Source organism: Larimichthys crocea, unplaced genomic scaffold, assembly GCF_000972845.2.
Source record: "Larimichthys crocea isolate SSNF unplaced genomic scaffold, L_crocea_2.0 scaffold214, whole genome shotgun sequence".
Classification (NCBI taxonomy): domain Eukaryota; kingdom Metazoa; phylum Chordata; class Actinopteri; family Sciaenidae; genus Larimichthys; species Larimichthys crocea.
In genome coordinates, this window is record NW_020852853.1 from 222,618 (window position 1) to 245,117 (window position 22,500).

The 22,500-nt window shown below is 51.5% G+C and overlaps 4 protein-coding genes across 17 annotated transcripts in view; 3 read left to right on the forward strand and 1 right to left on the reverse strand.

Moving 5' to 3' along the window:
- The window catches only part of LOC104938294 (carbohydrate sulfotransferase 8), a 16,084-nt gene extending 13,654 nt beyond the window's left edge, over nucleotides 1-2,430 (forward strand). For all 4 annotated transcript variants that reach the window (XM_027275826.1, XM_010754661.3, XM_027275827.1 and 1 more), the window contains one exon: nucleotides 863-2,430. In XM_027275826.1, coding sequence (XP_027131627.1) covers nucleotides 863-1,947 — 1,085 coding nt within the window. In that variant the 3' untranslated portion in view covers nucleotides 1,948-2,430. The remainder of the gene's footprint in view (nucleotides 1-862) is intronic.
- Nucleotides 2,431-4,078: 1,648 nt separating this feature from the next.
- On the forward strand, nucleotides 4,079-7,498 carry LOC104938289 (BTB/POZ domain-containing protein kctd15). 8 transcript variants are annotated; one of them, XM_027275781.1, is made up of 6 exons: nucleotides 4,079-4,527; nucleotides 4,658-4,925; nucleotides 5,547-5,722; nucleotides 5,834-5,978; nucleotides 6,064-6,393; nucleotides 6,842-7,498. In XM_027275781.1, exons 2-6 carry the CDS (start codon nucleotides 4,893-4,895, stop codon nucleotides 6,998-7,000), a joined length of 843 nt encoding a protein of 280 aa, XP_027131582.1. In that variant the 5' UTR covers nucleotides 4,079-4,527; nucleotides 4,658-4,892; the 3' UTR covers nucleotides 7,001-7,498. The 8 variants fall into 8 exon arrangements, with proteins under 8 accessions (XP_027131582.1, XP_027131581.1, XP_027131585.1 ...); XM_027275780.1 differs by having other exon boundaries at nucleotides 4,079-4,516; nucleotides 4,588-4,925; XM_027275783.1 differs by having other exon boundaries at nucleotides 4,105-4,204; nucleotides 4,279-4,925.
- LOC104938293 (transcription initiation factor TFIID subunit 4) lies at nucleotides 7,213-15,535 on the reverse strand. Of its 2 annotated transcripts, none has more exons than XM_019257822.2 (15): nucleotides 13,856-15,535; nucleotides 13,025-13,182; nucleotides 11,997-12,071; nucleotides 11,696-11,878; nucleotides 11,496-11,618; nucleotides 11,270-11,359; nucleotides 10,816-10,992; nucleotides 10,625-10,700; nucleotides 10,429-10,534; nucleotides 10,172-10,341; nucleotides 9,608-9,738; nucleotides 9,338-9,463; nucleotides 9,191-9,247; nucleotides 8,968-9,090; nucleotides 7,213-8,859 (listed from the first exon to the last, which is right to left on the reverse strand). In XM_019257822.2, exons 1-15 carry the CDS (start codon nucleotides 14,994-14,996, stop codon nucleotides 8,698-8,700), a joined length of 2,898 nt encoding a protein of 965 aa, XP_019113367.1. In that variant the 5' UTR covers nucleotides 14,997-15,535; the 3' UTR covers nucleotides 7,213-8,697. The 2 variants fall into 2 exon arrangements, with proteins under 2 accessions (XP_019113367.1, XP_019113365.1); XM_019257820.2 differs by having other exon boundaries at nucleotides 11,696-11,881; nucleotides 13,856-15,534.
- Nucleotides 15,536-15,719: 184 nt separating this feature from the next.
- lsm14aa (LSM14A mRNA processing body assembly factor a) lies at nucleotides 15,720-20,246 on the forward strand. Of its 3 annotated transcripts, XM_019257824.2 has the most exons (10): nucleotides 15,720-16,054; nucleotides 16,534-16,697; nucleotides 16,772-16,928; nucleotides 17,259-17,549; nucleotides 18,058-18,135; nucleotides 18,433-18,612; nucleotides 18,702-18,867; nucleotides 18,950-18,988; nucleotides 19,110-19,350; nucleotides 19,550-20,246. In XM_019257824.2, the coding sequence occupies exons 1-10, from the start codon at nucleotides 15,934-15,936 to the stop codon at nucleotides 19,571-19,573; spliced, it is 1,461 nt and encodes a 486-aa protein (XP_019113369.1). In that variant the 5' UTR covers nucleotides 15,720-15,933; the 3' UTR covers nucleotides 19,574-20,246. The 3 variants fall into 3 exon arrangements, with proteins under 3 accessions (XP_019113369.1, XP_010752956.1, XP_010752957.1); XM_010754654.3 differs by lacking the exon at nucleotides 18,058-18,135 and having other exon boundaries at nucleotides 15,724-16,054; XM_010754655.3 differs by lacking the exon at nucleotides 18,058-18,135 and having other exon boundaries at nucleotides 15,724-16,054; nucleotides 17,259-17,468.
- Nucleotides 20,247-22,500: the final 2,254 nt, after the last annotated feature.

Consider the following 22,500-nt stretch of genomic DNA (forward strand, 5'->3'; position numbering starts at 1 on the left):
TGATGGTGGTGATGATGATGATGATGGCGATGATGATGGTGATGATGGTGATGATGATGGTAATTGTGATGATGGTGGTGATGATGATGATGATGGCGATGATGATGGTGATGATGGTGATGATGATGGTAATTGTGATGATGGTGGTGATGATGATGATGATGGCGATGATGATGATGGTGATGATGGTGATGATGATGGTGATGATGATGATGATGGTGGTGATGATGATGATGGTGATGATGGTGATGATGATGATGATGGCGATGATGATGGTGATGGTGATGATGATGAAGGTGATGATGGTGATGATGAAGACACACGCACACACACACACACACACACAGGCTGTAAACATGTTTATTTCTGCTGTTGTACATTTGAACATGGGGACTTATGGAGACTGACTAACTGCTGGAGCCAGCCGACACAGGAAGTGCAGTTTGTAGCACTTCCTGTGTCGGCTCTATTGTCCTGTCAGTGTCAGCCATTTTGAATGCCTTTTTGTGTGTGTGTGTGTGTGTGTGTGTGTGTGTGTGTGTGTATGTGTGTGTGTGTGTGTGTGTGTGCAGGAAGTGTTTGGTTCTGTTTGTTCCTGTTTTTGTTCTGGTGAAGGATTTATTGGATCTGGTCTTCCTCAGTCTGGGTCCAGGTCTAAACAGATCTGTGTGTGTGTGTTACTGTGTGTGTGTGATGATGTCACAGTTGTTGTCGTCCTGTTGATATCTGTCATCACTGTTTTCTTCGTCTGTGTGAACACACACACACACAGGAAGCAGGTCCCTTTTAAAATAAAGGCTCAGGTCCAGGTCTTTATAGGTCCAGGTCTTGGTTCTGATGTTTCTTGTCTCTGTGTCTGCAGGTGTGAACGTGGTCGTGGCTCCCAGGTGGCCTGTAGAGAAGGTAAGAGAACCAGAACCAGAACCAGGACACAGAGACCTCTGCTGCTCTGTTCAGGAAGTGATGTCAGACAACACAGCAGGAAGTCTCAAAGTGTCATTGGAGGACTCGACGGTCGGTCAGCCGGTCACCAAACGTCACAGGAAGTTGCTCCTAAAGACAAACTTTGTGGCGTCTGGCTCCGCTGGCAAAGATGAGGACCAGCGCCTGAGGTGGCTGGCCAGGACGCAGGAGTCCCGGCGCCACCTGCTGGCCGACGTCTGTGCCAAATACCAGCCGGGCATCGGCGAGCAGCGCATCTCTCAGCGGCAGGTGTCCCGGGTCTACGTGGAGGACCGGTCCAGGCTGCTGTACTGCGAGGTGCCCAAAGCCGGCTGCTCCAACTGGAAGAGGGTTCTGATGGTGTTGGGTGGCAGCGCTGCCTCCACCCGTGACATTCCTCACGACGCGGCACATTACGCCAACCGCCTGCGGCGGCTGGAAAGTTATGGCCACGCCGGCATCATCGAGCGGCTCCGGTCGTACACCAAGGTTCTGTTTGTCCGGGAGCCGTTTGAGCGGCTGGTGTCGGCCTTTCGGGACAAGTTTGAGAGTCCGAACTCGTACTACCACCCTGTGTTTGGACGGCCCATCATCTCCAGATACCGTGCCAACGCCACAAGCGTCGCTCTGCAAACCGGCGCTGGTGTCACCTTCAGGGAGTTTGTGCAATACCTGCTAGACGTGCGGCGGCCCGTCGGGATGGACATCCACTGGGAGCCAGTCAGTCAGCTGTGTAACCCCTGCCTGCTCTGGTACAACTTCATCGGGAAGTTTGAGAGCCTACAGGAGGACGCCAACTTCCTGCTACGACGCATTGGGGCGCCAGCAAACCTCACCTTCCCCGACTTCAAAGACCGGAACCCACTCGCAGAGCGGACCTCATCCAGAATCACACAGAGATACTTTGAGCAGCTGAACGCCACCGAGCGCCAGAAGACCTTCGACTTCTACTACATGGACTACCTGATGTTCAACTACCCCAAACCCTTCAAAGACCTGCACTGACCGAGGCTCAGGTGGACTCAGGTAGACTCAGGTGGACCCAGGTGGACTCAGGTGGACCTTTGGTCCAGGACTCCGTTTTTTTCTGTGTGAACTCTTCTTTTGATTTCAGGAATGTCGATCAAACACTGAACACGTGACTTTGTGATGTCACTTTGTCCTGATGATCAGCTGACGCATGAAAACATGTCACACTAATAATAAATTATAATTATATTAATTAATAATCAGGTGATCTCAGGTGAGCCGGCGCGTCAGAGAAACATTTGAAGAATGTTTTTAAACATGTGACAGGTGGTCTGCAGGTGAGAATGACATCATGATGTCTGAGTGACATCACTACATTTCAATGACTTCCTGTTGATGATGAACTTCCTGTCTAGATGAATGTTACCCATGAAGCCTTACACTGCCGTTTGTTTGTCCTGATGCATTCTGGGTGTCGTTTGCCCAAATATGAATAATTAATAAAGTTTTCTTAACGAAGTTTGAAATCAGTTCATTTTTAAATATTTTTATAAATTTGTCTTAAATATTAAAATTTGAACTGAGTGAAGGTGAAACATTATTTCAAGTTTCAGGTGTTCAACCACAGAAGAACAATCAGCTGATCGACCAGCTGATCTGTGCATGTTCATGTGACCCTTCTGTGCCACCTGGTGGCTGCAGCAGATAAAACAGTTTATTAATTAATTAAAGATGTTTAAACGTTGAAGACTTCATTTAAATATTCAGATATTTTTATTCACTAGAAACAGTTTGAATGATACACAGACAGAATGAGACCAAAGACCAGGACCAAGACCAAGACCAGGCCTGATGATCTGATGTTTGAACAAAGAGGTCTTTGTGTCTGATTCTGTCTGAGCAGTCTGTTACCTCATTGTGCCCTGAAGGAGGAACTCCCTCCACCCTCCTCCACCTCTGTGTCATGAGGTCTGAGACTGAGGAGGACTGTGGAGGTCTGAGGAGGACTGTGGAGGTCTGAGGAGGTCTCAGAGGCTGTGCTCCAACCCGGTCCGGTCCAGTCCAGCTGCTCAGTCGTCTCCTTGGGCTCCTCAGATGTTTAAATTTGTAACTCGACTGAATTTCTTTAATTAGAGATGAAGAGTAACGAGCTGCCTGTGTGTGTGTGTGTGTGTGTGTGTGTGTGTGTGTGTTTCATCAGTGTCACAGGGAAACAACAAACCTTTATTAAACGCATTCCAACGTTACTCCAATGTATAATCAGTGTATGTTGTAAGTGTAATCACACAGTGATCGTCTGTCAGCGTCCTCTTCTCCTCTGCCATCATGTCCACAGCAGCTAACATGAGCTAACAGCAGCTAACATGAGCTAACAGACTGAGCTAACAGCAGCTAACATGAGCTAACAGCAGCTAACATGAGCTAACAGACTGAGCTAACAGCAGCTAACATGAGCTAACAGCAGCTAACATGAGCTAACAGACTGAGCTAACAGCAGCTAACATGAGCTAACAGCAGCTAACATGAGCTAACAGACTGAGCTAACAGCAGCTAACATGAGCTAACAGCAGCTAACATGAGCTAACAGACTGAGCTAACAGCAGCTAACATGAGCTAACAGACTGAGTTAACAGCAGCTAACATGAGCTAACAGCAGCTAACAGACTGAGCTAACAGCAGCTAACAGACTGAGCTAACATGAGCTAACAGCAGCTACAGTAAGGTTACTTCACTGTCCTTCAGTAAACTGTAAACCACAGTTCAGGCTCTGGGTCTGGTAAAATGTGGACTGGAGCACAGAGTGGTCCGGGTCCCGCAGCTCGTGAAGCAGGACATGTTGAAGAGGATCAGCTGGCTGAGCGTGCACGGATCAGCACACGGATCAGCACACGGATCAGCACACGGATCAGCGCTGAGGTGTAATTTAAATGGCGTGTTTGGCTGCGGGAGCGGCACAATGCGTGACGAGACGTCATTTGGCTCCAGAGCCGGAGGCATGTTTGATGTTTGAGCAGGTGGGCTGGGGGGAGCCCGGGAACACCGTTCATGTCTGACGGAGGTCTGACGGAGGTCTCTGACGTAGGTCTGACGGAGGTCTGATGGAGGTCTCTGATGGAGGTCTGACGGAGGTCTGATGGAGGTCTCTGATGGAGGTCTGATGGAGGTCTCTGATGGAGGTCTGATGGAGGTCTCTGATGGAGGTCTGATGGAGGTCTGACGGAGGTCTCTGATGGAGGTCTGACGGAGGTCTGATGGAGGTCTCTGATGGAGGTCTGATGGAGGTCTAACAGAGGTCTCTGATGGAGGTCTCTGATGGAGGTCTGATGGAGGTCTAACAGAGGTCTCTGATGGAGGTCTCTGATGGAGGTCTCTGATGGAGGTCTGATGGAGGTCTAACAGAGGTCTCTGATGGAGGTCTCTGAGGGAGGTCTGATGGAGGTCTCTGAGGGAGGTCTGACGGAGGTCTGATGGAGCTCTGACGGAGCTCTGATGGAGGTCTGACGGAGGTCTCTGATGGAGGTCTGATGGAGGTCTCTGAGGGACGTCTGACGGAGGTCTGATGGAGGTCTCTGATGGAGGTCTCTGAGGGAGGTCTCTGATGGAGGTCTGATGGAGGTCTCTAAAGGAGGTCTAACAGAGGTCTCTGATGGAGGTCTGATGAGGTCTCTGATGGAGGTCTGATGGAGGTCTGATGGAGGTCTCTGAGGGAGGTCTGATGGAGGTCTGACGGAGGTCTCTGATGGAGGTCTGATGGAGGTCTCTGATGGAGGTCTGATGGAGGTCCGGGTGTCTGGTTAAACCTCTTTGTGGTCGTTGAACAGACCGCTCTCCCCGGGCCCTGGGGGTCTGAAGGGCCCCGGGCGGGACTCCTCCGCCCTCCTCCGCCCTCCTCCCTCTCTGTTGGTGGAGGCGGACTCGGTCAGGCTGGTTGTGCCTCACACACACACACACACACACACACACACACAGGACGGGTCTCCATGTCGTCGGTGTCGGTGTCGGTGTCCTCTCAGGTAAGGCCGCGGAGCATCACGGGAGATTTAACGTAAACTTTACGTTAAACGTTCGGTTCGGCGTTGGTCGGTTTGGGCAGACACGAACCGACTTTTTTAACTAAACCGGAACTTTTGCTTCCGAGCCCCGCCGCCTCCCGCCGCAGCAGGAGCTCGGATCCCGGGATGAGAGTCAGAGAACACCGCGAGGAGGACTCGAACAAAAGGTCATAAAGAGAAAAGCCGTAAAACCACAGAGCCGATGAGCAAGGCACGTTCAGGGTTTGAATCTTTGTCCGGTCTCCATCCGAACCGGATCGGAACCAGGCGGGTTCGTCTGGTTTAAAACGGTCACGTGACTCGTGAATGTCTTTTATTTTGAAGGATTCAGGTCTAGCTCATTCTTTCCAGGGAGCGGGGCTGCCTGTCAGTTTACCCCGAGGCAGCGCGCCGCCCGCGGGCAGAGGCTCTCTGCGAGCCCGCCTCCTGCTCCTCAGCTCCGGGGAGGGGCCTCAGTGATGCCCCAGAGCCCTGGTTCATCACTGAGGCCCCTCATGAATATTACATCAGTCTGCATGACCCGAGACGACCCGAGTCGAGTTCTGACCCGGTTCTGACCTGTTGTGTTCTGTGATGTCACAGGAGGGGCGGAGCTTCTCCAGGGTGTCTGTGAGCCGCTCCCCAGCGTCCCCGATGTCTGCTCAGGGCATCCCGTCACCGGCCCATCTCACCAAGGCCAACGCCCCGGTCCACATTGACGTGGGCGGAACCATGTACACCAGCAGCCTAGCCACGCTCACCAAGTACCCCGAGTCCAGGTGAGTCCAGTTGAGTCCAGGTGAGCCCAGGTGAGCCCAGGTGAGTCCAGGTGAGCCCAGGTGAGTCCAGGTGAGTCTCGTTCGTTTGTATGAACGCTGTTTGTGTTCCAGGATCGGCCGTCTGTTCAGCGGCACCGAGCCGATCGTGCTGGACAGCCTGAAGCAGCATTACTTCATCGACAGAGACGGAGACATCTTCAGGTACATCCTCAACTTCCTGCGCACCTGCAGGCTGCTGCTGCCCGACGACTTCCAGGTACCTCCAAAATAAAACGTTGACCTTTGACCTCAAACAGCTGTCTGCCCTAGTAACTGAGCGGCCTCTGTCGTCATGGTTACAGCTCTCTAACCCCGCCCCTCCCCTTCAGGACTTCCCCCGGCTGTACGAGGAGGCTCGGTTCTACCAGCTGACCCCAATGGTTCGGGAGTTGGAGTGCTGGCAGGCGGAGCGCGAGGCCCAGCGGGCGGCGCCCTGCGAGTGTGTGGTGGTCCGAGTCACACCCGACCTGGGCGAGCGGATCGCGCTGAGCGGGGAGAAGGTTCTGATCGAGGAGGTGTTCCCCGAGACCGGAGACGTCATGTGCAACTCTGTGAACACGGGCTGGAACCAGGACCCGACCCACGTGATCCGCTTCCCGCTCAACGGGTACTGCAGACTGAACTCTGTGCAGGTGAGCGCACGTGACCGCGCCACATGTCTCGTGACCGCGTTTAAACATGTAGATAACTTTAGACATGTTGTTAAATAATTAGACAACACAAAACAAACAACCTGACCTCATCAACACGAGCCACTGTGACCTCACTGTGACCTCACTGTGACTTCACTGTGACCTCACTGTGACCTCACTGTAACTTCACTGTGACCTCACTGTGACCTCACTGTAACCTCACTGTGACCTCACTGTGACCTCACTGTGACTTCACTGTGACCTCACTGTGACCACTGTGACCTCACTGTGACCACTGTGACCACTGTGACCTCACTGTGACCTCACTGTGACCTCACTGTGACCTCACTGTTTACATTGACTCTGAACCCACCACTGAGGATTGACCTGTCTCACCTCTCTCTGTACCTGTCTCACCTCTCTCTGTACCTGTCTCACCTGTGTTCAGGTTCTGGATCGTCTCTTCCAGCGTGGTTTTGTCATCAGAGCGTCGTGCGGTGGCGGCGTGGACTTGTCTCAGTTCAGTGAGTACGTTCTGTGTCGTGACCTCGGGCTCAGTCAGTCCGTCAGCACCGCCATCCGGATCAAACAGGAACCTCTGGACTGAGACCAGAACCAGAACTCTGACCGCTGATGATGATGATGTAAATATTTGTATGATTCTGATGTTTGATCCTGTGGTTGAATAATTTAATGTTTTCATAAATCCAATGTTTCTTCAGCGTTTGTCGAGCGTTTTTTTAATGTTTGTTGAGCGTTTCTTTAATGTTTGTCGAGCGTTTCTTTAACGTTTGCTGCTGATAAAAACAAACATGCTGATTTTCATGATTTTCTTTATTCAGTTTTTTTTGCAAACGTACAAACAGTCTGTAAAATCATCAGAGTTCATTCAGAGTACCAAATATAAATATGACAACATCCTTCAACAGAGAGGCGGGCCAGGCCGAGCCGGGCCGGGCCGGGCCTGTACTATACATACATATATAAACACATTTAAACATACATGTTTATATAGTACAGGACACGGAGCAGGGGGGCGGAGCTTCAGGTGACGTTTACAAAAAAAAAAAAAACATTTTTTAAAAAACTGAAAATTTTATTACAACAAAGTCACATGATGTCAGAGTGATGTCAGAGTCACATGATGAGTTAAAACACATGACGAGGAACAGACTGCAGGAATGATGTGAAGCTAACGTCGTTAGCGTCGTTGAACGTAGCCTGAGTGAGCCAGCGCGTAGCTTAGCATAAAGACTGGAAACAGAGGGAAACTGTTAGCCTGGTTCTGTTCAGCCTGGTTCTGTTTAACCTCAGAACTATTTGTTTGTAATTTGAAGATAGCTCTTTATGCTAAGCTAAGCTAAATGTTGAAGTTTTGTGTGAACCGTTAAAGTCTGTCGGTGCGCGCGCACACACACACACACACACACACACACTAAAATTTTCTACAAGCTGATTGGTCGTCACTCTGACAGACGACATGAAGCTTGTTAAAATGCGTCATTACTCAAACTTAAAAAACGTGACCATGTGACCTCACAGACGACCTGTGACCTCATAGATCTGCGACATCATGAGCGGCTCCAGAAAGAAAAGGATGAAGAGAGACGAGAGTCGAAGGCACCTGTTCAGGTACAGCGCTGGGTGTCGAGTCCAGGACCAGGATCAGCTGATCTCAGTTCAGATTCATGTCGACATGTTTTCTATCAAAAATGTTCATTAAAGTCAGTTCAGCCGCTCTCCAGCATTCTCAAGGCATTTCCAGGGGTCTCCAGGAGTCTCCAGGTCTCTGTTGCATGTAGATCACTGTCCATGTGGACCTGCACTCAGCAGTCAGAGGGCCTGTTGCATTGTGGGTAATGTAGGCAGCAGGTCATTCACAGAGTTTAACTTTGAATCTGACCAATCATGACCAAGCTGACCTCTGATTGGATGAGAGTCAAAATGGAGGAAGCTATCGTAGCTTGTTAGCTCTGTTACTGACCAAGCTAAGCTAAGGGCTAAGAAGCTAACTGAGAGCTAACAGGGAGCTAACAGCTTCTTTCTGTCTGTGAGCTAACCGCTAACCTGGCCATCTAACAGGTTAGCGGTTAGCTCACAAACTTAGCCGAGTGACTTCCTGTCTGGAGAGGAGGCTTCCTGTCTGGAGAGGAGGCTTCCTGTCTGGAGAGGAGGCTTCCTGTCTGGAGAACACCTGAAACTGAAGCCGAGGGCTCAGATCTGACCTGGAACGACAGATCCAGGACTCCTGTCTGAGCGGCTCTGAGGAGGCGGAGCTTGAAGTCCAGTCTGTGATGTTCATCCTTATTTGAGCAGCGCCTTGTAGAGCGTTAGTGAGCGTGCTGTGGAGCGGTCCTGCTCCAGACAGAAGATGAAGTCCCTGAGGTTGACCCGAGTGATCCGTTGACGGAGCTGCTGACGGGACGAGGACGCCGCAGAGGAGCCCGAGCTCGAGCCCGAAGCCACCTGAGGGGAGAGACGGAGAGCGTGAGCCGGTCTGTGTGCTCTGAGCTAGTCCTTCAACACCTCACTGTGCAGACCCGGTTCCACCCTCCACGTTCTCTGAGTTCTTACCTCTGATCCGGACGCGGCGCCGCCCGGTGAGTCCATCTTGCGTTTCTTGCGCGGGCCGATGGCGGCAAGCGCCGTGAGGTTGGCGTCTCGTTGTCTCATCTGAGCCAACTCCTGCTGCTGCATCTGAGGACACGAAGGACACCGGGTCAGAACCTCAAAGGCCCGTTTGATCACATGTTGATCACACGTTGGTGTGATGTGATTGGCTGTCATGCTAATGTACCTCTTTAGCCTTCTGCTTCAGTCGAGCCTGTTCTGGATCTTCCTGCCGCGCTCGACTCTGAAATTCAAGCAGACACGAGTCACATGATCAACTTCAAACACACGAATCACGTGATCAGTTGATTATTGGTGGTTGATGATTGGTTACCTTGGCAGCCTTCAGCAGGATCTCTCTCTCCTGTTCGTCTTTTCTTTGTTTCTCAAGTCTCTCCAGCTGCTCAAAGAAACGAAGCTGAGAACGAACGTCTGTCGTCTGTTCATGATGCTCTTCATCCTGAAGAGGAGGAGAAGAGAGGACAGACAAGGAGAATGAAGAGGACAGAGGAGGAGAGAGGAGGTTAAGACTTCTCTACAGCTGCAGAGTACAGACTGAAACGTGTGTGTGTGTGTGTGTGTGTGTGTGTGTGTGTGTGGTTACCTTTCCTCCGTCTGTGCGATGTTGCGCGACAGTTGAAACTTTCTCCAGCAACGAGCGCAGTCTGGACTGAGTGGCGTGAGAGATGAAGTTTACGACCTCCAGAGGAACCTCGCTCACCCCGAGCTTCTTAGCTGAAGACCACAGACGACAACGCGTCAACAACATGCCAACAACATGTGAACATGAGACAACACGTCAACAACACGTCAACACGTCAGACAACACACCAACAACACATCAGGCAACATGTGAACATGAGACAACGCGTCAGACAACACGTCAACAACGCCTCAACAACACTCCAATAAGACACCAACAACATGTCAACATGAGACAACACGTCAACACGTCAGACAACACACCAACAACACATCAACAACATGTGAACATGAGACAACACGTCAACAACACGTCAACAACACGTAAAGGTCGCTCTGTTTCATGTACCATTAGGTCACGGATCAGCTGATCTCTCCAGAGGACTCAATAGGATCAGACCCAGCTCCCCTGCTGGACATTAGAGGGGCTGCAGCCTGACACTCAGTGACACTCAGGTGACCTTACCTGTGTCCAGGATGCGGCAGTGCAGCAGGCCAGTGGGCAGGAAGGACTCATCTTTACACGAGCGGATCTTCGTGCCGACGAGCTCCGAGCTGGTCGCCAGGATTCGAGCGTTTTCCTCGTTCAGATTCACGCCGGCCATGGATGCCACGTCGTTGATGTCATCATCATCTCTGCGTTAGAGGGGGCAGAGCAAAGGTGTCAGATGCCAGTGACAGAGGAAGTAAACGTTTTATATTTATATTTAATTTGTTATTCACCTGAAGGTCCCGCCTCCCGGGTCACTCAGCTTCTTCTGATTGGCCTGAGCTGCCAGGTGAATCGGACTTTTACCGATGACAGCAGTGGGTCCTCGTATGAGCGTACCTGAAGACAAACACAGAGTCAGATTCATCGCTGACTCTCATTGGTCCACACAGACTCGTCGCTGACTCTCATTGGTCCACACAGACTCACCTTGAGGTCTGAGAGTCTGACTGAAGACGACAGGCGTCCGGGTCTGTACGGTCTGGACTCCGGTTCTGCCCATAGCCTGCACACAGATCAGAATCAGGGTCAACAGCAGCAGCAGAACTAGGTGTGATTCTGGTCAGGTTAGGGTTAGGTTTAAGTCTAGGTCTGGGTTTGGGTCTGGTTCTGGTCCGTACCACAGTGTTGGTGAGCGGCGGGTTCAGTCTGACGGTGCTGGTTGCTGGGCTGATGGGCAGTCTGGGCCGGATGGCGGTGACAGAGCCGGGGGCGGTGAGGGGTGGGGCCGAGGTGCTGGGCGTGACCAGAGACTGCTGACTGCTGAGCAGAGACTGACGCAGGGCGGGGAGGCTTTTCTGTGGACGACATGTCAGCTGATCAGCTCTGTCTACAAATACTCTGGTACCTGATAAAGTACTACATCAGGCTACAAGGAACAGCAGTAACAGTACTCAGTACTCAAAGTAATATATGTTAAAATACTGCAGCTGGTTCAGTTGAATGACTTCACATACTGACGGTCCTTTAATGTTTAATTAACATTATTCATTTAACATGACAAGAAACCAAAGTTTACTGAATATCAGTATGAGTATGAATATTTGTAGTATTTGTAGTGTCAGTGAGGCGTACCTTGAGGAAGGGGATGAGGTAGGGCTGTGGGGAGGACTTGAGCTCAGCCTGCAGCCGAGTGGTGAACTCCTCAGGCTCAATCTTAGCGTCCTGAAAGAGACACACAACACCAGATCAGACCCGTTTAAACCAGATCAGACCTGTTTAAACCAGTATAAAAACTAGTTTAAACCAGTAGTGATCAGTATATAACTGGGACACGGTGTAGGAAGGTGTAGCGGCTCACGAGCAGGTCCTGGACGAGGGCCTTCACATTCTTGGAGGTATCTGGGGAGGGCGAGTTGTGGGACGCCAGCTTGATGAGTGTGGCAAGGAAGTTCTTGCATTTCTTCACGTTTTCTTGCATTTCCTGTAAAGACGAAGGCGTTAAAACCTGAACCAGTATCCGATTACTTTTACAACATGAAACAGGAAGTGGAACTCCACCTGCGACACCACCGTCACTCTGCCGGCGGGCGTTGCCGGGGTGGCGGGCGTCGTGCTGGTCAGGGGCGTAGACGGGACAGGTTTGGCCACAGGTGTCCCCCCTGCCGTGATCACTGTCTGGGCCTTCTGAGGGGGGGTCATCTTCACCGACACCGCCGCGCTGCCGGGCGCCACTGTGATGGCCTTCTGGGAAAAGACAGACCACAAACAGGATGTGACATCACTGTGACATCATTGACCTTGAAAAGGTCAGAAACAACAACATCCTGCCGAGTGATGACACAGGAAACAGGAAACACACCTGTACAGTGGTCGTGGAGGGGGACTGAACCATTCTGGTCTGAGCGGGGGACGCCAGGCGCACAGTCTGAGGAGCCTGCAGACGTACATCACAGCAAAGCATCATGGGAGATCAGATTACAAATGTAAGACAAGAAAATAAACACAGTAGAATCCAACAGAGTTCAGTAGAGTTCAGTAGAGTCTGGTAGGGTCCGGTAAAGTTTAGTACAGTCCGGTAGAGTTCAGTAGAGTCCGGTAGAGTTCAGAAGAGTCTGACAGAGTTAGGTAGAGTTCAGTAGAGTCTGGTAGGGTCCGGTAGAGTTAGGTAGAGTTCAGTACAGTCCGGTAGAGTTCAGTAGAGTCTGGTAGGGTCCGGTAGAGTTAGGTAGAGTTCAGTACAGTCCGGTAGAGTTCAGTAGAGTCTGGTAGGGTCCGGTAGAGTTAGGTAGAGTTCAGTACAGTCCGGTAGAGTTCAGTAGAGTCTGGTAGGGTCCGGTAGAGTTAGGTAGAGTTCAGTACAGTCCGGTAGAGTTCAGTAGAGTCTGGTAGGGTCCGGTAGAGTTAGGTAGAGTTCAGTACAGTCCGGTAGAGTTCAGTAGAGTCTGGTAGGGTCCGGTAGAGTTAGGTAGAGTTCAGTACAGTCCGGTAGAGTTCAGTAGAGTCTGGTAGGGTCCGGTAGAGTTAGGTAGAGTTCAGTACAGTCCGGTAGAGTTCAGTAGAGTCTGGTAGGGTCCGGTAGAGTTAGGTAGAGTTCAGTACAGTCCGGTAGAGTTCAGTAGAGTCTGGTAGGGTCCGGTAGAGTTAGGTAGAGTTCAGTACAGTCCGGTAGAGTTCAGTAGAGTCTGGTAGGGTCCGGTAGAGTTAGGTAGAGTTCAGTACAGTCCGGTAGAGTTCAGTAGAGTCTGGTAGGGTCCAGTAAAGTTTAGTACAGTCCGGTAGAGTTCAGAAGAGTCCGACAGAGTTCAGAAGAGTCCGGTAGAGTTAGGTAGAGTTCAGTACAGTCCGGTAGAGTTCGGTACAGTCCTGATTTGTACCGTTCCTACGTACCGTGGAGCCCCGGATCGTGGCCCCGGCCGTTGGGGTCGTCGGTCTCTGGGTGATGTTAGTCACTGTCTGGCCCTGCTGTGTCTTGGCCTGAGCCTGAGCCAGAACTTGCTGAGGGACCATGACGAGCTGACCCGTCTCTGTCCGGACCAGAACCATACCTGAGGGTGGAGGAAGCCGTCATGTGATGACATCACAGTGAGTTATTACATCATCAAACAGAACCAGATAAATGTTTGAAGCTCCTGAAGTCAGACAAACTGTTTACACGTTACATTAATGATTTATGATTAGTGATCGGTTATCTGAACACTCTGTGGGTCGACTCATCATCCTGATGATGAACAGGAAACAGGTGTGTCCCTCCTCAGGTGAACTCAGGTAAACTTCAGAGCATGAAGCTCGTCAGTAAAGATTTATTCTCGTTAATGTTTCCTTGTTTCATCCGTCACTCTGTCGTCACTGTGACGTCTTTAAACGTTTCATTGGTCTGTCAAACTTTAAAATGATTTGAGTTCTGTTGCGTAGATCGATGACCCGCGACCGACAGCCTGAAACAAATGAGTCACGACTCATCGAATCGCAGCCTCGTCAACAAACAAACAAACTTCAGAAAATAAACATCATGATGACATCACTTCCTGTCACCTGTCACCTTAAGTCTGCTGAAACAGAAAAGGAGTCCAAGTCCAGGACTCGGGTCTGAGAGGACTCGGGTCACAGACCTGAACTCTGTTTCTGTGGCAGCATGCTGAGGTTTGTGGGAACCTCTGGACCAGTCCGGTCCTCTGGGAGAACTCAAAGGGGGTCACAGTGACCCGGATGCTGGCTCACCTGGAGGCATGGTGAAGCCGGGCGGCAGCTGGATGGTGGTCTGCTGCTGAGGCCGGACCGCCAGCGGCGGCTGAGGAGCAGCAGCTCTGGTCGAGCTCACCACCAGCCCGGGTCTCTGCTGCTGGATGGTCGTGGCCACGACGGCGCCCGGCGGCCTCACCACGGTCACGGTGGGCTGGCTCACGCCGTTCACCGCAGGCTTCATCCCGGCAGCAGCCAGGGTGACGGTGGCTGGGCTGGTCCCGGTCTGGGTCTGGCTGATGGGGGACTGGACCGCCACAGGGGGGGGGGTGCTGGCCAGGATGACGGAGCTCCCGGAGACGGGCTGGCTGGGCACCAGCATCTTGGTGTGCATCAGAGGGGTGCTGTGGTTCACGACCTGAGAGCTGGAGGCTGCCGGGGCGCCAGGGGTCACCAGCTGGGCTCCCTTTGGGTCCACCCCGTTCTGGGCCACCGGGCTGGGGTGCCTCTGCAGAGCTCCGGCGGGACTCACCGTGGACTGAGGTACAGGAAAAGCGGGCTGTGCAGCCATGGAGGCGATGATGGTGGAGCTGCCGGCACTGACAGTACTGATGACCGAGCCGGACCCGGCTGCAGCGGGCGCCGCGGCCGAGTTCACCAACTTCACGGCTCCGGCGCTGCCGTTCAAAGTTTGCAGCCCGGGAGAGGCGGTCCGGAGAGCCTCCGCCGCGGGGACGATGGCGGCGCTGGGAGCCCGGTGGAAGCTAGCAGCCGCGGGCTGAGTGCTCAAAGTTACGGGTCCCGGTACCGGAGGAACAGCGGGAGGAGAGGCTCCAACTGTTTGCAGACCCGCTCCGGGGCTGATCACGGCCCCGGCGGCCACAGAGGAGGTAGAGGCGGTGAGAGTTTTGGCGGACAGCGGCTCGTTAGCGCCGGGTTCCTGGGTTAACCCCGCTTTCGGATGCCCTTGTTGCGGCTCCACAGACCCCGCTGCATCGCGCACTTTCCCTGAGAAGTGGCTGCCGGCGGCCGGAGCCGCCTCCCGCTTCCCGTCGGTGTAGGCAGCGGGCAGCTTCCTGTCGCCGAGCTGGGACTCCAGAGAGCCGACCAGGTCGCTGACCGCCTTCTCGTCCACCTCCGTGAAGAGCATGTCCTCCAGTGGGTCGGAGGCTCCCGCCATCTTTGATGTCGGGCCGTTGTGCAAATCGTATTTTAGAATGTGCGCATGCGCGGAGGCTCGCTGCTGTTTTCCAGCGTAGAAGTAGAAACGAATAGATCCGACGTCACGCTCGCGCCGCTACGTACAGGTGTGAAGCTGCAGGTAAACACACGTCACTGCCGGCCGCCGATGACGTCATCTACTTTACGTTTGATTTCATCTGTTTTAAGAGTTGTTACCATGGTAACTGACAGATGAAATCATGATGAGGTTCATTCAAACAGCTGATTTTAATGAACACAGTAACAGAGTAATAGATTACAGTGGTATGAGTACTCTCTCTCTCTCTGTCTCTCAGTGTTCACGTCTTAACATTGATCAGTGTTCACATTGATCAGTGTTCACGTCTTAACATTGATCAGTGTTCACATTGACCAGTGTTCATGTCTTAACATTGATCAGTGTTCACATTGACCAGTGTTCATGTCTTAACATTGACCAGTGTTCATGTCTTAACATTGATCAGTGTTCACATTGATCAGTGTTAACATTGATCAGTGTTCACATTGATCAGTGTTAACTCAGTGTTCACATTGATCAGTGTTCACGTCTTAACATTGATCAGTGTTCACATTGACCAGTGTTAACATTGATCAGTGTTCACATTGATCAGTGTTCACGTCTTAACATTTATCTGTTCTCTCGCGCGCTGTGTTTCTCTTCTATGGCGCGCAGATCTAGATCTCACGGAGCTGCGTAATCCCGCGAGATCTGGAGTTCCCGTTAGCCCCCGCGCTCACAGCCCTTGGATGGCGGCTGGTAGCCATGTTGTAGCCTGAGAGTCGGTGTCGGAACAACCCGCAGAACTCCCGCTGCAGAGTCGGTACCGCTGAGCGCACGGTCCGGTCGAGCCGTCCTTCGTGTTCCGTGTTCGGACTGCAGACTTCCAGAAGGCACCATGAGCGGCGGGACGCCGTACCTGGGCAGCAAGATCAGCCTGATCTCCAAGGCCGAGATCCGCTATGAAGGCATCCTGTACACCATCGACACCGAGAACTCCACCGTGGCGCTGGCGAAAGGTACGACTAACGACTAACGACTAACGAATAACGACTAACGGCGAACGACGAACGACGAACGGTGAACGATTAATGACGAACGACTAACGGCGAACGACTAACGGTGAACGATTAATGACGAACGACTAACAGCAGGCTCTGCGGACTGTGGATAAAGATGGAAACATAAATCAGAGTAGCACAGACTTCATGAAGTGTTCCAGATGAATCAAACAAACACTAACAGCGTTAGCATGCTGCTGTGAGCTAACAGGCTAATGTCCATAGAGTTAGCATTAGAGAGGAGTTAGCATGCTAACATAAAAACAAACATGGCGGCTGTGGCTCAGCTAACGTTAGCATGGAGCTAATGAAGCAGCTTCACCGACACATGATGACGTCAGAGGGCGGGGCTTAATCAGCTCAGAGAAACACATACATCGACATGTCTGAATGTAGTTCTGACCCCGACCCGTGGTTCTGATCCCTCTCTGTCTCAGTGCGTTCCTTCGGTACTGAGGACAGGCCCACGGACCGACCCATCCCGCCTCGCGATGACACGTTTGAGTACATCATCTTCAGAGGAAGTGACATCAAAGACCTGACGGTGTGCGAGCCGCCCAAACCGACCTGCTCGCTGCCTCAGGACCCGGCCATCGTCCAGGTACGTCTCACCTGTGGGTGGGTGTGTGGGCCCAGTCCGGTCCAGTCTAATAGACCGTCCTGTCTCCTCCTCAGTCGTCCATGAGCTCCAGCTCCTCGTCCTCTGCTGCCGCTCCCACCCCGTTCCAGTCTGCCGGTTCTTATGGGCTCTTTAACCGGGCTCCAGTTCCTGCCTACAACCAGTTCAGTGCCAGTCCGCTGGTGTCCCCCCAGTTTGGACCAGTCGGTGTCGGTGAGTACACTTTGGGTCGTGATGTTCTGGTTCTTGTTCAAGGGTCCAGAGTCTCTCTGTGGCTGCTGGAACACGTGAGTCATGCCACAGAACCGGAGGAGGTCCAGCCAGCGGCTCCTCCTCCACATGCTCCCTGATTGGTCAGCTGATGTAGTGACCCGGCTTCTCTCAGTCCAATCACAGCGTTGCATTTTTAAGTACAGAAAGTCGCTCAGGTCTCACAGGTGTAGTGATGTCATCGTGATGAAGTTCGTTAACAGCTGAGAGAGCTAATTATATTATTGATGACTAAGTGAATCAGCTGTTGACCCGGTTCTGGTTCCTCCTCAGGTCGCAGCAGCCCCAGTCTGGACCCTCTAAGGAAGAGCCCGACTCTGGACCAGGTGATCCAAACCGCTCCGTCGGCCCCGACCGCTGCCACCACGGCTCCGGCACCGGGCCTGGGACGCAGAAGCCCTGCCCACGGACGCACGGCCCCGTCCGGCACTGGTCAGAGCGGTCTGAAGGTCCAGCACCAGGACGGCGTGGACGCTCGGAGGGGTGAGACAGTCAGGGGCTGGTCTGCACCCCGACCCATCTCTGCTGTAGATAGGCCCCCCCCCTCTGTCTTTAGCCAATCAGGTGAGACCTCAGACACCTGCAGCACACCTGACCTGATCTGTGCTGCTCGTTACACACGTTCGATTTCTGCCTCATTCCTGAGCACGGCGGGCTGTTAGGACAGGAAGTGTTAACGTGTAATTAATAATCCACCTCGTTACATGAGCGGGTCCAGCTCTGGTTCTGTGAGGACGGGTCAGGAGAACCGGGTCAGGAGAACCGGGTCAGGTTTGCACACACAAGGCTAACGTTAGCTTAATGCTAACCTGATGCTAGGATATTAGCACGCTAACCACGGCGTCGTTTAACTTTTTATTGAAACACGAGACGAGTCTGAGCTGGACCGACGTCACGGATCACAGAACGTTTGAGACGAGCTTTTGTTAATTAACTTAACGAACGCTGAGCGTCTGCTGAGGGAATGAGGCACAAACAGCTGACTCACGTTCGAGCAGGTCGCACTGAGCGTGTGCGGCGTGCTCAGCTGATGTTCATGACTCTCTTGTTGTGAACTTTAACACTGTTCCAGGCTCAGACGGCTCCAAAGTGTCCAAACCAGAGTGTGAGCCGGCTCGAGGTGAAGCCAGAGACAGTAAACGACCCTCAGGTCAATCCTCCTCTGATCCATCGACCAATCAGACCGCATGCTCTCCTCTGGGCTCCCATCATGCCTCTGTGACGTGTTTTCTTTGCTGCTCACGTGTGTGCGGGTTGACATGCTGTTCATGTCAATGGACTCTGATGATGATGAAGATGTTCCTCCATGTTTGATTTGCTAACATCTGAAGCTAAGCTAACTGATCCATCGTGGACATGTGCTTTGGTTACGCCCTCATCTGTTGCCATGGCGTCTGTTTCCTGTTTATAATCCGACAGCTGACGTTTGTTGTTGTTGTTCTCTCAGTGGCTGGAGCACCAGCTAACCGGCGTGGACGAGGAGGCGGACACCGCGGCAGAGGACGCTTCAACGTTCGCCGAGACGGCCCGATGAAGTTTGAGAAAGACTTTGACTTCGAGAGCGCCAACGCTCAGTTCAACAAGGAGGAGATCGACCGAGAGTTCCAGAGCAAGCTCAAGCTCAAAGGTACGTTAGAGACGCGTTAGCAGAGGCGCTAACGTCCAGCTTAGAAACACGTTAATATTCAGGTGTGTGTGTGTGTGTTGTTGACTCAGATGAGAAGAGCGAGAAGGCGGTGAACGGCGAGGATAAAGGCGACTCTGGCGTGGAGACTCAGAACAGCGAAGGGAACGCCGACGACGAGTGCGACCCGCTCGGTCCGAACTGCTACTACGACAAGTCCAAGTCTTTCTTTGACAACATCTCCTGTGATGACACCAGGTAAGTCCATCAGCTGCTGTGTCAACGTTTGTTTAACGTTAGGACAACGTTCCTTCAGTGACGTCTGTTTGCTCTTCATCAGGAAAGCTAACGAAAAGTCAGGAGGCTCCGCGTTCCCACGGTGAGTCTGATCATGTGACTGTACCACATGATCGCACTGGTGTGTGTGTGTGTGTGTGTGTGTGTGTGTGTGTGTGTGTGTGTGTGTGTGTGTTGTTGAATTAAAGTTGGTCTTTGTGCAGCGAGCGGAGGCAGACGTGGGCTGAAGAGAGGAGGATGAACGCCGAGACCTTCGGGATTCCTCTTCGTCAGGGTCGAGGACGCGGCGGTTACCGTGGACGCGGTGGGATGGGCTTCCGTGGAGGGCGGGGTCGCTCGGCCAGCCGAGGGTCCTTCGGGCCACCGCAGGGAGGCGGCGGCTTCAGGGGTGGATACAGAGGAAACCAGGCCGGACGAGAGTTCGCCGACTTATCAGCATACAGGGTAAAGATCATTAACAAGCTTTAATTAGAGCTCATTTTAATATGCAAATTACAACAAACTCATTATTTATTCATGAAGTTTGTTGGTCCAGTCTAAGAAATTGCATTTAAAGGATGAGTTAGAAAGTTTAACGTGTCCGTAACGTGTCCGTAACGTGTCCGTAACGTGTCTGTAACATGTCTGTCTGTTTGTGTTGCAGAAGGACAACAAGGTGTCGGCGTAGTGTGGGGGCGGAGCCTCTGCTCAGGTGGATGGTCTTCAGATAGTTTGACTTGCTCTTTGACTAAAATATTGAAGATTGTCTAGTTGTATATTTGTCACCAGCACTGGGGTCGACCTCTTGAACACGCGACGGAAACAACATGAAGAACGATGACGCAGTTTATCAGACAAACCTCCAGAGTGTGAACCGTTCAAATATTCACAGCTCTGCACCTCCACCTGACCACGACCACGCTGATGACGACGACGATGATGTTTGTTAGGAGCTCTTTGACTCACATAGCTTTATTTGGGGATGAGGTCCAGTATATCCTGTTAGTTCAGCACCAAAACAGCCCGCTGGGTCACTCACCTTTCTAATGTTTTTCTACTTTCCATCAACGTTCACGCCGTCTCACCTCACTCCGCCATGTTCGTGATGTTTCCCTCCATCAGCAGACGGCATTTCTTCACTCGGTTTAACTTCAACATTAATGTAGAGCAACGTCCACACGAGTCACAGTTCACTTTCTGACTCTCCTCACTTTCTCTGACTCTCCTCACTTTCTCTGACTCCGTCTCACTTTCTCTGACTCCGTCTCACTTTCTCTGACTCCTCTCACTTTCTCTGACTCTCCTCACTTTCTGTGACCCCGTCTCACTTTCTCTGACTCCGTCTCAGTTTCTCTGACTCTCCTCACTTTCTCTGACTCTCCTCACTTTCTGTGGCCCCGTCTCACTTTCTCTGACTCCGTCTCACTTTCTCTGACCCTGTCTCACTTTCTCTGACCCCGTCTCACTTTCTCTGACTCCGTCTCACTTTCTCTGACCCCGTCTCACTTTCTCTGACCCCGTCTCACTTTCTCTGACTCCGTCTCACTTTCTCTGACTCCGTCTCACTTTCTCTGACTCCGTCTCACTTTCTCTGACTCTCCTCACTTTCTCTGACTCCGTCTCACTTTCTCTGACTCCGTCTCACTTTCTCTGACCCCGTCTCACTTTCTCTGACCCCGTCTCACTTTCTCTGACTCCGTCTCACTTTCTCTGACTCCGTCTCACTTTCTCTGACTCCGTCTCACTTTCTCTGACTCCGTCTCACTTTCTCTGACTCTCCTCACTTTCTCTGACCCAGTCTCACTTTCTCTGACTCCGTCTCACTTTCTCTGACTCCGTCTCACTTTCTCTGACTCGTCAGTGGGTCTGACTCGGTAGACGTTGCTCGTCCGTCTTTCTTGAAGCTGCTTCAGATCGAGCTGCAGAGGAGACAGATTTAAAATGTCTGAGTTCAAACACCAACGTCATCGTTAAAGACAAATGTTTGTGAAGCGTTCATTTAACGTCTTTGATGACTGAAGAGTTTAAAGTCCAGTTCACCTCTTCAGTTAAAAACGTTACATAAATGTTTTTAACACGTTTGTCATTAATGATGTCAGTGAACGTTCAACTAACGTTCATCTAACATGTTAATGGAGTTTGTTTTGTTCTGCAGACATTTTAAAGTTTCTGTTTCGTTAAACACACTAATTAATTAAATTTAAAGACGAGTTCAGTGATCCACCTGATCAGCTGATCACCTGCTCAGCAGCCTGCTAACGCTACAGGAAGTGCTGCTGGTGATCTGCAGACTACAAAGGAGCTCGCTGTCATGTAGCAATGTAGTTTTCTAGGAATATACCTCTTTAGAGGTTCTGAAAGACGGTTCTGTTTTAATATTCAGAACTCTGAGAGGTTCTGATCCAGACGTAGAGGTTTTGTTTCCTGTTAGTCTGTCCTGATACGACACGATCAGACATGATGATTTAAGATTGGGTCAAACAGAGCCAGCTCGGTCCATTTGGACCTGGTTCTGAGCGTCTTGTTCAAAGGTTGAATGAGGTTCTGTGTCGACCTGGTTAAACAGCTGAGAACGTTGACGAGGTTGGAGCGTCACACAGTTTATAGCGTGGCGATGAACAAACGGGTCAGAACAAAGAACCATCGGGCTTCAGCTTTTAAACTTTGACGTCTGAACGAGGAGAAAAGATCAAAGACTAGTCCGTTAATTAATTTATTCAGAAAATCACCAGAACAATGACGACGGGTCCGGTTCTGGTTTCCTGAAAGCTTCTGGCTGTTGACATGTCGGGACTGATTTGGTCCAGGACAGAGATCAGGTTCTGATGGTGGTCCTGGGTGACCTGGGTCAGAGGGGCAGGTTGATGGTCATGTAGCTTAGCTTAGCTTAGCTTAGCTTAGCTTAGCTTAGCTTAGCTAACAGGTTACTAAACTAAAGTGCTTGGACTTCCTGTTCCGCTTCCTGTGGGCGGAGCTCAGAGCCTCTGAGGTGTGATGCAGTCTGCATTGATAGGTAGATGTTTTGGGGGTGGGCAGTGGGCGGGGTTAATATTTAAAGGAGCCTTCATCAGGTCTGACAGGTGTTGTAAACTAACACTACACGATGCTCAGCAGTGAGGTTACCATGGTGATGGTGAACAGGTGATCGCAGGTTGATGATGCAAAAAGTGGAGCGAGCATTAACAGGAAACAGTTTGTCCTCTAGCTTCCTGTCTGTGGAGTCATGTGTGTTTGAAGCCAGCATGGCGTCCTCTGTGGACCTCAGTGACTTTTTATTAAAGATGATAATAAACTGTTCATTACACAACGACTATGAGTCATCTGTGAGGGGGGGAGGGAGGAGTCTGTCACTTCAGGTGTAATGAAGTAAACCTGAACGGCCTGACAGACAGACTGGACCACATTCCATTAAAAAACTGCTAAGAGGCTGAACAGAGTGACGGGTTCAGATCCAAAGAAAAACTCCACTTGTCCAGATCAGTTTTATTTCTACAGGTCCTGATCAGACCATACTCTGTATAATGTTATTTACAGAGACCAACAGTTCCACCATGAGCAAGCACTTGGCGACGGTGGCGAGGAAAAACTTGTGTGGAGACAGAACGACGCGTGGGA

Bases quoted from the DNA above. Each gene is read 5' to 3' on its own strand.
- lsm14aa (XM_019257824.2), top strand. From the start codon at position 15,934: ATGAGCGGCGGGACGCCGTACCTGGGCAGCAAGATCAGCCTGATCTCC. The intron at 17,550-18,057 runs GTGAGACCTCAG...ACACTGTTCCAG, and splicing joins CTCTGTCTTTAGCCAATCAG to GCTCAGACGGCTCCAAAGTG. The intron at 18,136-18,432 runs GTCAATCCTCCT...TTGTTCTCTCAG, and splicing joins AGACAGTAAACGACCCTCAG to TGGCTGGAGCACCAGCTAAC.
- LOC104938289 (XM_027275779.1), top strand. From the start codon at position 4,893: ATGTCGTCGGTGTCGGTGTCGGTGTCCTCTCAG. The intron at 5,723-5,833 runs GTGAGTCCAGTT...TTTGTGTTCCAG, and splicing joins ACCAAGTACCCCGAGTCCAG to GATCGGCCGTCTGTTCAGCG. The intron at 5,979-6,063 runs GTACCTCCAAAA...TCATGGTTACAG, and splicing joins TGCTGCCCGACGACTTCCAG to CTCTCTAACCCCGCCCCTCC.
- LOC104938293 (XM_019257820.2), bottom strand. From the start codon at position 14,996: ATGGCGGGAGCCTCCGACCCACTGGAGGACATGCTCTTCACGGAGGTG. The intron at 10,993-11,269 runs GTACGCCTCACT...TGTCGTCCACAG, and splicing joins ACCTCATCCCCTTCCTCAAG to AAAAGCCTCCCCGCCCTGCG. The intron at 9,091-9,190 runs GTACATTAGCAT...TCGTGTCCTCAG, and splicing joins TGAAGCAGAAGGCTAAAGAG to ATGCAGCAGCAGGAGTTGGC.